At 46.2% G+C, this 13,401-nt stretch overlaps 1 protein-coding gene across 1 annotated transcript in view; it reads left to right on the top strand.

The window, feature by feature from the left end:
- AKT1 (AKT serine/threonine kinase 1) overlaps positions 1 to 13,401 on the top strand; it is a 115,794-nt gene that overhangs the window by 63,236 nt on the left and 39,157 nt on the right. Inside the window, exon 3 of the mRNA XM_083735941.1 lies at positions 13,109 to 13,237. Within this exon, the coding sequence (XP_083592067.1) occupies positions 13,109 to 13,237 (129 nt within the window). The remainder of the gene's footprint in view (positions 1 to 13,108; positions 13,238 to 13,401) is intronic.

The raw sequence follows: 13,401 nt of genomic DNA, 5'->3' as shown, positions 1-13,401 counted from the left end.
TTCTTGCACACCCCTAAATCTGCTCTAGTCGTTCCCCCCAATCCTCCAGAGCAGATTTGGGGAGGCTGCAGTGGGGAGAGGAGAGGGAGAAGTTCCATTGCACGTATGGAAGTCCTTGCACGTGCAGTTCTGTTCAATAGGATATGACCCATAGGTAAAGGTAAAGGTACCCCTGCCCGTACGGGCCAGTCTTGCCAGACTCTAGGGTTGTGTGCTCATCTCACTCTAGAGGCGGGAGCCAGCGCTGTCCGCAGACACTTCTGGGTCATGTGGCTAGCGTGACAAGCTGCATCTGGCGAGCCAGCGCAGCACACGGAAAGCCGTTTACCTTCCCGCTGGTAAGCGGTCCCTATTTATCTACTTGCATCCGGAGGTGCTTTCGAACTGCTAGGTTGGCAGGCGCTAGGACCGAACGACGGGAGCGCACCCCGCTGCGGGGATTCGAACCACCGACCATGCGATCGGCAAGTCCTAGGCGCTGAGGTTTTACCCACAGCGCCACCCGTGTCCCCATAGATCACTAATATGTGAGGATGGCAAAGGTAGGTTCCTGTGCACCCCTTCAAAACCCTAGAATATTTGTTGCATTAAGGTGCTCATGATTCTACAGATCTAGAAAGATAAGGAGGCTGTCCTGTATACCTATTTGTTCACCTAGCTCAGAATTACCTACTCTTGACTGGCAGCAGCTGTCCACAAACGCTCAGGGAGAATGTTGTTCCGTATCCCCTGCTACCTGATCTACTTTAGTTAGAGATGTCAGGACTTGAACCTGGGACCTTTACTCCGCCACTGAGTTGTGGTCCCGTCATAATTTCCTATCTCGATTTGAATTTCGCACCTCTGAATTGTGTGGCTGTTGGTTTCATTGGATATTTTGATGAAGCTTTTACACGTCCAACTTGTGCTCCAAAGGGATTGGTAGAAAATAGCGCCGCCATCCATTGTCCTGGCAGGGACAGATGGGAATTGTAGTGCAAAGCATTTGGAAGGCCTCAAGTTTGGGAAGGCTGGTTATTTCTCTGGAGAGCAGAAGCAGATGGGGAAGCCTAGGGCGGTGGTTCCCAAACTTTCCCCCACAGACCACTTGAAAATTGCTCATTGTCTTAGTGGACTGCTTGATTTTTGCTAGCAATTGTCATACACTGTGCTAGGCGCTGCATGATTTTTAGCTGTATTTTTATTGCTTCCCCGCACCTCTTACTTTCTACTTTTTTGTTATTGCAATTTGCATTTTGTTATTACTATTTGCAGCAATGGAACCCTCATGCAAAATGGTTGCCGCCTGTACTGCACATTAAGGTTGTTGTTGTTTAGTCGTTTAGTCGTGTCCGACTCTTTGTGACCCCATGGACCAGAGCACGCCAGGCACTCCTGTCTTCCACTGCCTCCCGCAGTTTGGTCAGACTCATGTTTGTAGCTTCGAGAACACTGTCCAACCATCTCGTCCTCTGTCGTCCCCTTCTCCTTGTGCCCTCCATCTTTCCCAGCATCAGGGTCTTTTCCAGGGAGTCTTCTCTTCTCATGAGGTGGCCAAAGTATTGGAGCCTCAGCTTCACATTTCTTACATTGTACATTAAGGTACAATGGAAGAAATCAAAGAAGCAAGTAAAATGCAATTTACAATCAAAGTGGATGTTTAATGTGGACATGCTGTAGAGCACCTGAATGAAGGCTGGTGGTCTATGGACTTTAGGAACCTCTGAATTAGGGTTCTGTGAAAGTCATGGACCGCTGTTGGCCTGCAGTTCTAAACACCCTTACTTGGAAGCAAGCCCCATTGAATACAGTGGAACTTACCTCTGTGTAGAATTTGTGGGACTCAAAACAAGCAGCTTTATTATGGTATTAAGCTCTTGTGCCTTTTGCCCTAATAACTTTGTGGTGTTTTTTTTTTTTTAAAAAAAAGCTGCCACAAGACTCTGTTGCTTTTGCTGCAGCAAACTAACAGGAAAATGTTTTGTATTGCACTTTTGGAAATGCCCCCTTGCAGCACCTGCCCCTTGCAAGAATCACCCCTCTATCTTCATTCTTTCCTACCATGCCCAAATTTGCTGTTTGCCCATCCCAACCTTCTGTTTCGTTTCCTTCCAAGACATCCTTTTCCCAGCAGAAGCTGGCTTGGCCAAACATGGTTGTCTTTGGGATGTGTGTGTGAGAGAGAGAGAGAGAGAGAGAGAGGGAGAGAGGTGTGTGGAATTAAAAACAACAACACTTGAGATGCAGTGAATCCTTATGTTGCTTCCCTGAAGACCCCAAATACACGCACTGCGAGCTTAAAATGCAACTGTGTTCTTCTCAATTTGGATCAAAGCTGGGTTGGGGAAGGATGCATCAAAAAGCAATATTTTATAGGACAGAATAGATCCAGAATAGATCTGGATTGTGACTAACACTTCCCAAACTGGTGGTGGGAGTGAAATGAAACAGGAGTGTTGGCACATCTTGAGATTTCTGTCTCTCGTATTCTTACCAGCAAGATGGACTTACTAAGAAGAATTAAAAGCAACCAGAAATAAACGTGGTGTATCTTCTTTTGTTTACAGCCCCCCCCCCCCCATTTTTGGTGCTTCGTTCACTCCCTTCCCCCAAAGACACAGGGAAGAGAAACGCTTGCAGTGGCTATTTCTCTTTTTAAAAAATTCAGAAGCAAAACTAATGTTGTGATACCCGAGTGAGCCTAGGGAAGCCAGCTGGTTCCTTGCGTTGAGCAGGGAGAAGGAGGGTCAGCGCTGATGAGGAGCAAAACAGCCTTTCGGCAGGTGGAAGAATCGGTGGCAGGCGGCTCCAACAGAGGGAGGGGAGGTCTGTAGGAAGGGGGGGGACGGAGGAGCACCATCTGTAGGGGAGTGTCCGGGACAGGGTCCACGTTCTCAGGGGAGACATTTCTTGGAAGAGGATAGAACAGCTGGAGTGGGCAAGGCATAAGGGAGGAGAGAAGCGCTTTGGAAGTTCTGTCTGCTAAGTACAGGGCATCATTTTCGAATTCGTGTGTGGATACCTTTAATGGATAGCTGTTCCACACAGTAAATGGCAGAGACGTTGCTCCCCCTTTTTTATTTTTTCCCCCATTTTTTCCCCTACTGGTTTTTAAAGGAAGATAGACATGGATAGACCTCACCTGGGCCGTGTCATGGGATCGATCCCCACCCCCACTGCAGATATATATGTCTTCTGTGGGTTTTGTTGCAGATAGAGAAAAGGCACGCGAACAGTGACATGACGGAAGTTTATAAAATTACATTGGGCATGCAGAAAGGGAATAGAGGAAAGTTCTTCTCTCGCAGTGCTAGAAACTCAGAGATATAAGCTCATCGCCTTAAGCCTAGATTACGGTCGCCACAATGGACTGCCTAGGCGCTTTTTTATTATTGGTGGAATTATTATTATTATTTTCATTTTTGTACCTCTGTATTTTAAAGAAAAAACTCAAAGCGGTTTACAAGGCATTAAAAAATCAATCCAGAATTAAACAAATTCAAGCTTCACAGAAAATATTTCAGATCCTTCTCGAAGTGACATTCTACTTCCTCCCTATTTATTTACCTATTAATGTATAGAGCTGCCCCATAGCAGAAGTGATCTAGGAAGCCAGTGTGGTGTAGTGGTTAGAGTGTCTTACTAGGACCTGGGAGATCAGGGTTCAAATCCCCACTCCGTCATGAAGCTCACTGGGGGACCTTGGGACAGTCGCAGCCCCTTAACTTACCTCACAGGGCTGTTGTAGGGATTCACTGAGGAGGGAGGTAAACCATGTACAGTGGTATCTCGGGTTACAGACGCTTCAGGTTACAGGCGTTTCAGGTTACAGACTCCACTAACCCAGAAATAGTACCTCGGATTAAGAACTTTACCTCAGGATGAGAACAGAAATCGTGTGGCAGTGGTGCGGCAGCAGCGGGAGGCCTCATTAGCTAAAGTGGTACCTCAGGTTAAGAACAGTTTCAGGTTAAGAACAGACCTCCGGAACAAATTAAGTTCTTAACCAGAGGTACCACTGTACAGTACTCCTTGAAGAAAAGGGTGGGATATAAATGCAGTAAATAATCTCTAATACTTACCTGCTTGAGAAGCAGGAGTGGCCAGCCAGATGGAGATGTTAGTCACCAACCCTGGCACCCAGAGGTCTCCACGTGGTCGCCATTGGACCCATGCCAGTCGCAAAACACACCTGCCCAATTTCTAACACTGTTCTTTTAACGCTAGGACTTGTGGATATCCAGCAATGCTGGACGTTCAGAAGATAATAGAAAGCACTTCTTCAGACAGTGCATGGTTACTTTGTGGAACTCACTTCCCCAGGAGGCAATGATGGCCACTGATTTAGATGGCTTTAGATGGGCAATTCATGGAGGACAAAGCTTATCAACAGTTACTGGACCAGGATAGCCATGTTCAGCCTCCAGTGTCAGAGGCAGTATCAGTAAATGCCTCTGAATGCCAGTTGCTGGAAACCACAGGAGAAGAGAGTTTGCTTGTGCTTGCGTCCCACTTGTGATCTAGTTGGTCACTGTGAAAACAGGATGCTGGGCTAGTTATTCCTGCATTGCAGGGGGTTGGACTAGATGACCCTTGGGGTCCCTTCCAAGTCTACAATTCTATGTCTAGATAGGCCAACAATGCTCTTATGTCCTTTCTCCATGCGTGTTCCCCTTTCCTGTTTCCAGCGCGAAAGGGAACGGACTCTTGGGGAAACGACGCTCTGTAAGAAGAGTTATTGCTCTTCTTCCTTTACAAGTTGCTCTTCAGAAAGCACCTAAATATCTTCTTTCTCCCAAGGTGTTCCCTCTGAAAGGACCCACCTCGCCCAGAGTTGGCAAGAGAGGAATCGAAAAAGTTTTGGGTGGGGAAGTAAACTTTGGGGGACTTTCCAACGGCTCGGAAGAGTCCCTGGCAACTTGACTCCCGAGAAAGCAAAGTTGCTGTCAGTTGGTTTCATCCATGTGTGAAGCGTTTGCCCATGGAAGAATACATGGTTGCTGCTCATTTGTTCCTGTGCGGTTAGTGTCAGCTGGCATTGCACGTGGACGATATATGTTGGCTGAAATGCTGCCTTAGAGAAAGCCATGTTAAATAATAAATTATTATTATTATTATTATTATTATTATTATTATTATTATTAGCCTTAAGCAATAATAACAACAGCTAATAATGAACATTCTGAAAGCATTCTAAAAATGACAACTGATCTCAGACTTTACTTCTTTAAAATGTCCTAAGTTTTATACAAGGAGTACAGAAACCGAACCCCAATTCCTGTCCTAGTGTTGTTGTTGTTTAGTGTCCTAGTAATTACTCTTTAATAAGTTAAATAAAGATAATCTGCATGCTCATGCATATATGGATAGATAGATATATGCAAAGTTTGGTATTTTGTGTTTTTTCTTCATTCTGTTCCTAGTATTTTGAATATTTGTAGAATTCTGGGGGTTTTTTGGTTGCTTTGCTTCTTCCTGGCTTCTTTGGTTTGGCTCAGGCCAGGGGTCCGTCTAAGTCCACCATCCCATTCTCACAGCGGCCAGTCAGATGCTACAATGGGAAGCCTGCAAGTGGAACCTGAGCATCAGAGCCAGCCAGACCATGAGGCAGGCTGAGGAAGCTGCTTCAGGCGGCAGAACACCAAGAGGCAGCATCCTGCCAGTGCCAGATCTCCTGTGCTCCACCATCAGATAATTTAAGGCAGGCATAGGCAAACTCGGCCCTCCAGATGTTTTTGGGACTACAATTCCCATCATCCCTGACCACTGGTCCTGTTAGCTAGGGATGATGGGAGTTGTAGTCCCAAAACATCTGGAGGGCCGCGTTTGCCTAGGCCCGATTTAAGGCAGCGTTTCTCAAACTTGGGTCTGTAGCTGTTGTTGGACTACAATTCCCATCACCCCTGACCACTGGTCCTGCTAGCTAGGGATGATGGAAGTTGTAGTCCAACCACAGCTGCCACCCAGGTTTGAGGAGCATTTCTTTACGGAGCAACAGTGATGCTCTGAAATGTGGCGGGGAGGAGGCAAACTGCAAATTACATTAAGAGAAATCATGCTGAACTTTGGTCACTATCTTTTTCAAGGAAAATAAGTATAATCCAGACCTGGAGCACGGTTCATGGGGGAGAGTGGATTTACCTCTTTCCTCCCTTCAGCAGCTCAACATCTGCTTCCTCAACTGTTCTTTCTTGCTTCTGCTGTTTACAGTAAATAACACCTTTGGGGAGCACATAGCCAGGGGCTGATTCTGGGACGTGGAAGGACCTTCCTTCTACAAAAAGGAGTGTGCGACCCTTATTAAAACCATGTTCTTTTAAAAAGGGTGCTTAGTATAGTGTGTTAGCCAAGCCCTGGAAGGTCAGGTTGGTGTGTTGTTTAAAGCCGACTGTTAGTTTGAGAAAACAGCAGGCTAATTAGTGAAATAAACCATTGTTTTAAAACACTTGCACTGCAAAATGTAAATGGAAAAAAAAACCTCCACTTGTCACTATGAAAAATGACAATAGCAGAAAAATAATATGTAGGACATCTGCTGTGGTTTATTCCCCCCCCCTTTTCTTTTTTTTTTTTCTTCTGAAGGCAGGGTTTTAAAATGCACTCCAGGCAAATGATGGTAGAATTCAAAAGTTAAATTGCAAGCTGGTCAAGAAGAAAAACGGAGCTGTTTTAACATTTTTTTTAATGGGATATTTTTTGGTAGTTAGCACCATGTGTAAAAGGTCTAAAACCTTACCTGACATATGGGAACAGTTTTTTAAAAAATAATCTCTTGTTAGTTTCAATGTGAACATTCTGTGCAAAATCACAGGTTGCAAATGCCAGGTACCCGAGCATTGGAAAGAAACGCTAAAGTGATTCTGTCTTTGGCATTTCTGGATTTTAGTTTGCTGCGTTCATACCAGGCACCGCTTCAAGGGGAGTTCGCAGCTATTGTACTGGCCATATCTATTGTGCATAAGCCAGTTGCATCCTTGCTGGAAGTCCTGGTCACCTGTTTGTGAAGGGAATAAGGGGGAGAAAATCCATAGTTCCTCCTCCCACTTCCAAACCCCAAACACAGTTCAGCACTATTGCTGCTACTGATTATCTGGCCAAGCACTCAGAGCCCCACTAGTTGGGTCAACCTAGAAAACATAGGTGCAGCACCACTTTGCATATACGGGACGCGGGTGGCGCTGTGGGTAAAACCTCAGCGCCTAGGGCTTGCCGATCGCATGGTCGGCGGTTCGAATCCCCGTGGCGGGGTGAGCTCCTGTCTTTCGGTCCCAGCTCCTGCCCACCTAGCAGTTCGAAAGCACCCCAAGTGCAAGTAGATAAATAGGTACCGCTTTATAGCGGGAAGGTAAACGGCGTTTCCGTGTGCTGTGCTGGTGTTGGCTCGCCAGAGCAGCTTCGTCACGCTGGCCACATGACCCGGAAGTGTCTCCAGACAGCGCTGGCTCCCGGCCTCTTAAGTGAGATGGGCGCACAACCCTAGAGTCGGACACGACTGGCCCGTACGGGCAGGGGTACCTTTACCTTTACCTACCACTTTGCATAAATAATTTTCTATCATGTGAGGAATACAGGCACAAAAAAAGCTCTCCAGGTACTGCTCACCTTCAGTTCAGAGATCATTGTTTTCATTCCTATATTCTTGTGGTTCGGGGTACACTAGTGGGACTTGCAACGAAAGGTTTGCAATGTGGAATGTTCGCTGTTCAGGATTCCAGCTAGCAAGTTCTGCCTTTTCCCACGATACTCTCCGTTCTATTACCCCTTCTTCCCCAAGCGTTTCATTTCCCCGAAACAGTCACGAGCTTTCTGCAACCATTGAGCATGCTCAGTTCTCATTGAGCTTTTTTTTTTTTAAAAAAATAATAATCTTTATTGGTTTAAATCAACACTTACACACACAACAAAAACTTGAGAAAAGAAAAACGAGACAAAAGCCCAATGCATCTCTTACAGACAAAAAACCAATAGAACAATATGTCACAAATTCACAAAAATGTTCTGTCAACTTCCAACTTCCTCGATATGAGTTTTTTGTTTTCTTAATTACTTGCCTCTGTTTTTCAATAAACTTTATTCTTATTAAATTTTCTTTGACTTCATTATACCTTAATCAGTTCCGAGAGTTATTCAAAGCATTCTAAAGTTTTTGTACGGCGACACTGTTCATTTCAATATTGTCTATAGATTTCCCATTCCCTTTTGAACTTTTGGGTTGAATAATCTCTGATCTTTTCCGTCATATATGCTAGTTCCATGTATTCAAGCATTTTTACTTGCCATTCCTCTTTTTGATGGAGTTTTATCTCCTTTGCATCCCCTGGTAATCAGCATCCTCGCTACAGTTGTTGCATACAAAAACATCCTTCTTTTCTCCCTTGGGATGTCTGGTGCCATTATGCCTAATAGGAAGGCTTCAGGTTTTTTATTCAATGTCATTTTGAACAGTTTTTTTAAAAAATCAGTGTCTATAAGTTCCCAAAGGCTCTTTATTTATTTTTTTGCAACCCCACCACATGTAGTCTTTTTGGACTCTCCACCCTATCAGTTTCTGCACTTTGAGCTTTTCCCCAGACCTGATCCTACCCCCAGCCCCTTGTGTGAGGGTGCCCCATTAGGGACACATACTTGGAACGTGAGTTCACTATTGGTATAGGGCAGGGATGTCCAACAGGTCGATCGTGGGCTCCTTTTCCTTTGGCCTAAGAGCACCTGGCCCCGGCCCATCTCCCCTCCCTGCATTTTCACCTGATCTCTGGAACTTTGACCTGAACCCCAATAAAAGGGGGGCACATAACTTCCAGTTTTTAACTCTGTGAGTAGATCGCAGTCTCCTGGAATATGGCCACCCCTGGTTTAGGGGATTGTATGGGGTGTTATGAGAGGGGTAGTACCTCTGGTGGGGGACACATCTGGAGTACAGTCATAGTAAAGGTAAAGGGACCCCTGACCTTTAGGTCCAGTCGTGACCGACTCTGGGGTTGCGGCGCTCATCTCACTTTATTGGCCAACAGAGATGGCATACAGCTTCTGGGTCATGTGGCCAGCATGACTAAGCCGCTTCTGGCGAACCAGAGCAGCGCATGGAAACGCCATTTACCTTCCTGCCAGAGTAGTACCTATTTATCTACTTGTACTTTGATGTGCTTTCGAACTACTAGGTTGGCAAGTGCAGGGACCGAGCAGTGGGAGCTCACCCCTTTGCGGGGATTCGAACCACCAACCTTCCGATTGGCAAGTCCTAGGCTCTGTGGTTTAACTCACAGCGCCACCATAAAGGTAAAGGTAAAGGTACCCCTGCCCGTACGGGCCAGTCTTGACAGACTCTGGGGTTGTGCGCCCATCTCACTTAAGAGGCCAGGGGCCAGCGCCGTCCGGAGACACTTCCGGGTCACGTGGCCAGCGTGACAAAGCTGCATCTGGCGAGCCAGAGCCGCACACGGAAACGCCGTTTACCTTCCCGCTGGTAAGCAGTCCCTATTTATCTACTTGCACCCGGAGGTGCTTTCGAACTGCTAGGTTGGCAGGCGCTGGGACCGAGCAGCGGGAGCGCACCCCGACGCAGGGATTCGAACCGCCGACCTTTCGATCGGCAAGTCCTAGGCGCTGAGGCTTTAACCCACAGCGCCACCTGTGTCCCCTCAGCGCCACCATACCTTGGGTTAAATATGCTTCAGGTTGAGCATTTTCAAGTTACGCTCCACAGCGACCCGGAAGTAACAGAACAAGTTACTTCCAGGTTTCGCCACTCGCGCATGCACAGGTGCTCAAAACGATGTCACGCGCATGCACAGAAACGGCAAAGCATGACCCGTGCACACACAGATGCGCAATTGTGGGTTGCGTTCTACTCAGAATGCGAACAGGGCTCCGGAACAAATCCCGTTAGCATCCAGAGGTACCACTGTAGTTTGTCCACCTTTTGGTCCCCACCCAGGGGCGTCTTACCCATAGTGGCGCTGGGCGCCAGGGCGCCAAGTTCTGGAGGGCGCCAGGGAAGAGGCGGAAGCCGGACACGGCGCCTCCCGGCATCAGCTCACTGCCCTTGCCCGCCTCCCCTATGCTGTGCCGAAGCAATGTCACGCCCGGAGCCTCCGTCTGCCGTGGCCACTGTGGCACGAAGCGTCCAGCTGAGCCGGGAGATGCCGCGTCCATCCTCCGCCTCTTCCCCACCAGAGGAGCCACCCTCCAGCCGCTGCCCGCCTCCTCCAGCCCCACCGGCAGTGCCATCCTCCCTAAAAATTTATGGGAAGAGGTGGGGGCGCCGGAGGGATCTTTGCACCACAATGCCGGATATTCTTAAGACGGCCCTGTCCCCCACCCTGCACTCAGCTCTCACTTGTGGCTCCTAGAAGTTGTCAGTGTGCGATAGAGGCCACACCCTGGGGACGTCTTCAACTGACCAACTAAGCCAAGTGAGGGTGGCTAATGTGTCTCAAACTCTTGGTGAGTTAGGGACTTTCCTCTGCATGCAAAGACAGGCTCCAGGGGATTGAACAAACGAGACCAATAGTGGGTCCAACGGTCAAGAAGGCGGTTTCTGTATGTGCTGTAGAGGGGAGTGAGGGGCAGATGGGGCTCATCAACCTGGGAAGGTTGCCCGCCTAGGAGAAGGAAAACCCTGGTCCTAAAACTCTGCTGCCTTGGGAGAAGAAAAGGCTAAGACCTACACAAATCCAGAGTGAACTTCCTAAGAGTGGTTCCTAAGAGTGAGAGCCAGTGTGGTGTAGTGGTTAAGAGCGGTAGTCTCGTAATCTGGGGAACCGGGTTCGCGTCTCCGCTCCTCCGCATGCAGCTGCTGGGTGACCTTGGGCCAGTCACACTTCTTTGAAGTCTCTCAGCCCCACTCACCTCACAGAGTGTTTGTTGTGGGGGAGGAAGGGAAAGGAGAATGTTAGCCGCTTTGAGACTCCTGAAGGGGAGTAATAAAGCAGGATATCAAATCCAATTCCAAACTCTAAGACTGTTGGATGGCGCCTTGTACGTCTCCTTCCGGCAACTCCTGCAGCCAAGCTGGCACCAAACGTGTTGCCCTGCTTTCCTTTGGACCACATCAGCGAGGTTGAGAGGGGGGTCTTGTTGGCTGGGCAGCCCAGGACCCTCCATACACACATACTGCCCGGGCTTGCACCCCAAGGAGGTCACTTTGGTGCTGCTAATGCAGCAGTTTGACTTTAGGGAAGCTTTTAATGTTTAATAGGTTATTGTATTTTAGTTTTTCGTTGGAAGCCGCCCAGAGCGGCTGGGGAAACCCAGCCAGATGGGCGGGGTATAAATAATAAATTATTATTATTATTATTATTTAACCCCCCAAGAGGCGCACTCCATTGTCTCTCGAGACAGATTCCAGCAACAATTGGTGTATATGGGTAGAATTTCTCTTGGAATCTGGTTTCTAGTCCAGTTGTCTGGACTCCAAGGTGGTTAAATACATTTATTTTTAATTGCACAAAGTAAACATCGTTTCTTTCTATTTTTGTTGAAATTGCATTAAAAAAACACCTTTAAACATAGCAGTTGTTTTATTTCTTTTCTCTTTGTCCGGCGCCTCACTGCTTAAAAGGTTTTGTTTGTTTTTTGCAATAACTCACGGTAGTTGTAGCAGTAGTACTTAAAAAAAAAATAAGCTGCCTTAAATAGAGATCTGAGTTTTGGGAAATAAACATGGCCTGTGATCAAGAACACTGAGAGTAAAGATTACTTTTCGGTGTTAGGAAAGGACCGTGGGGAGAACGCCATCTCTTTCAAGTCAAGCATCGCAATTAGGGGATGAAATAGGTGACTTATTGCATTTATTATTATGGGCTTTGATGCTGAGTGGGGGGAAATGCGCTTTCCTCTCTGCTTGGAAAGTGAATCTCTAGAAGCTCTGAACAGTTTTAGGACAAGTTGTGATTGCTGTGATTTGTGAATCATTTTTATTCTTATTTATTTATTACTCTGAAGTAGTTAAATATATATATATATTAAGGGGAGGGGGATGTTGAAATGGGTCTGCATTCCGAAAACTTGGGGAGTTGTCAACAAATCTTTGTTTTTCTCGCTGCTTTAGAAGTCCTCCATCTCCCCATTCTCATAATTGTTAATATAAGAAACGAAACAGGCAGTTATGCAGCAGCTGCAGAAGAAAAGCTAACTGCAGGTATATTTGCAACTTGCAGAAGAAGTCCATGAAAGCTTATCCCATTATAAAAACTGGTTGGCCTTTTAATGTGCCGCAAGATTCTTCCTTGTGCTATACCTGCCTTTGTAATAATAATAATAATAATAATAATAATAATAATAATAATAATATTACTACGGCTTCCAACAAAATATTAAAATACAGTAATGCATCAAAAATGCTTTCTAGCAAAACGCTCTGTGACTGTGTGGAGGGGGGCCCCCTATGGGTCACACTGTGTCATTGCACACAACTGCAGGTTTCCTGTTGGCATGAGCAGAGTCCCTCAGTGTGCTAGGTAAGCTTGGGGGACATGTTTCGCCTTTGCTGCAATTCCCTGCTGCATTTGGGGATATAGCTTAAGGTTACCAGATGTCCCCGTTTCCCGGCGACAGTCCCTGGATTTACAAATCAGTCCCCATACAAAATTCTATCATTCCTACTGAAGTTGAAAAGTGTCCCCGGATTCATTGGAAAAAATCTGGTAACCTTAATATAGCTCTTGCCCCAAAACAACAGGATAAGTGAAATAAAGGATAATTTAATTATTAAGTTGAGAATAATTTAACTATTAAGTTACGTGGCGTAGTCTGGGTTCACCGTCAAGTTGGTGGTGTTTATTTTCCTGTGTAGGGTGGACTATTTGAAATTTCTGCATGTGGCTAACTTGGTATCATTTCACAGGTCTACTCAGAATTGAACTTTGGTAGGTGCAACACACGCTGTTCACCTGCAGCAAGGCTTTTGGCTTCAGCGAAGTATTTATTTATTTCACTGGGCATTTTAAATTAGATTATCTGATTTCCAAGTTTCATTTTAGCCAGTTGTATCTTACAAGTCTCCACTGCAACCTCATCCTTATGCACTGCTTAAAAACTGTGGTGCCAAGTGGCGTAGAAAAGGTTGAAACGAAACGAATACAATTATCCACATTTACTGTTTTGTTTTTCTTGACATCAACCTTTCCAGGGGAGTACATTAAAACATGGAGGCCAAGGTATTTCCTGTTGAAAAATGATGGAACGTTCATCGGCTACAAGGAGCGGCCGCAAGATGTGGACCAAAGAGAATCCCCCTTAAATAACTTTTCTGTGGCTCGTGAGTATTTTCTCAACAACCATCCTATTAGTGTTTCTTGCTTGCTTACTAAAACTTATTTGAAGCGTAATTTATCTGATTCGATGGTCTGTGGGGTTTGTTGCAGACTTGGTACCATGGACATATTTAATTTATTTAGTTATACAGTCGTACCTTGGATCCCG

Source organism: Podarcis gaigeae, assembly GCF_964106915.1.
Source record: "Podarcis gaigeae genome assembly, chromosome: 1".
NCBI lineage: Eukaryota > Metazoa > Chordata > Lepidosauria > Squamata > Lacertidae > Podarcis > Podarcis gaigeae.
The sequence above is the reverse complement of the archived record's forward strand: the minus strand, read 5'-3'. Positions and strand labels throughout refer to the sequence as shown.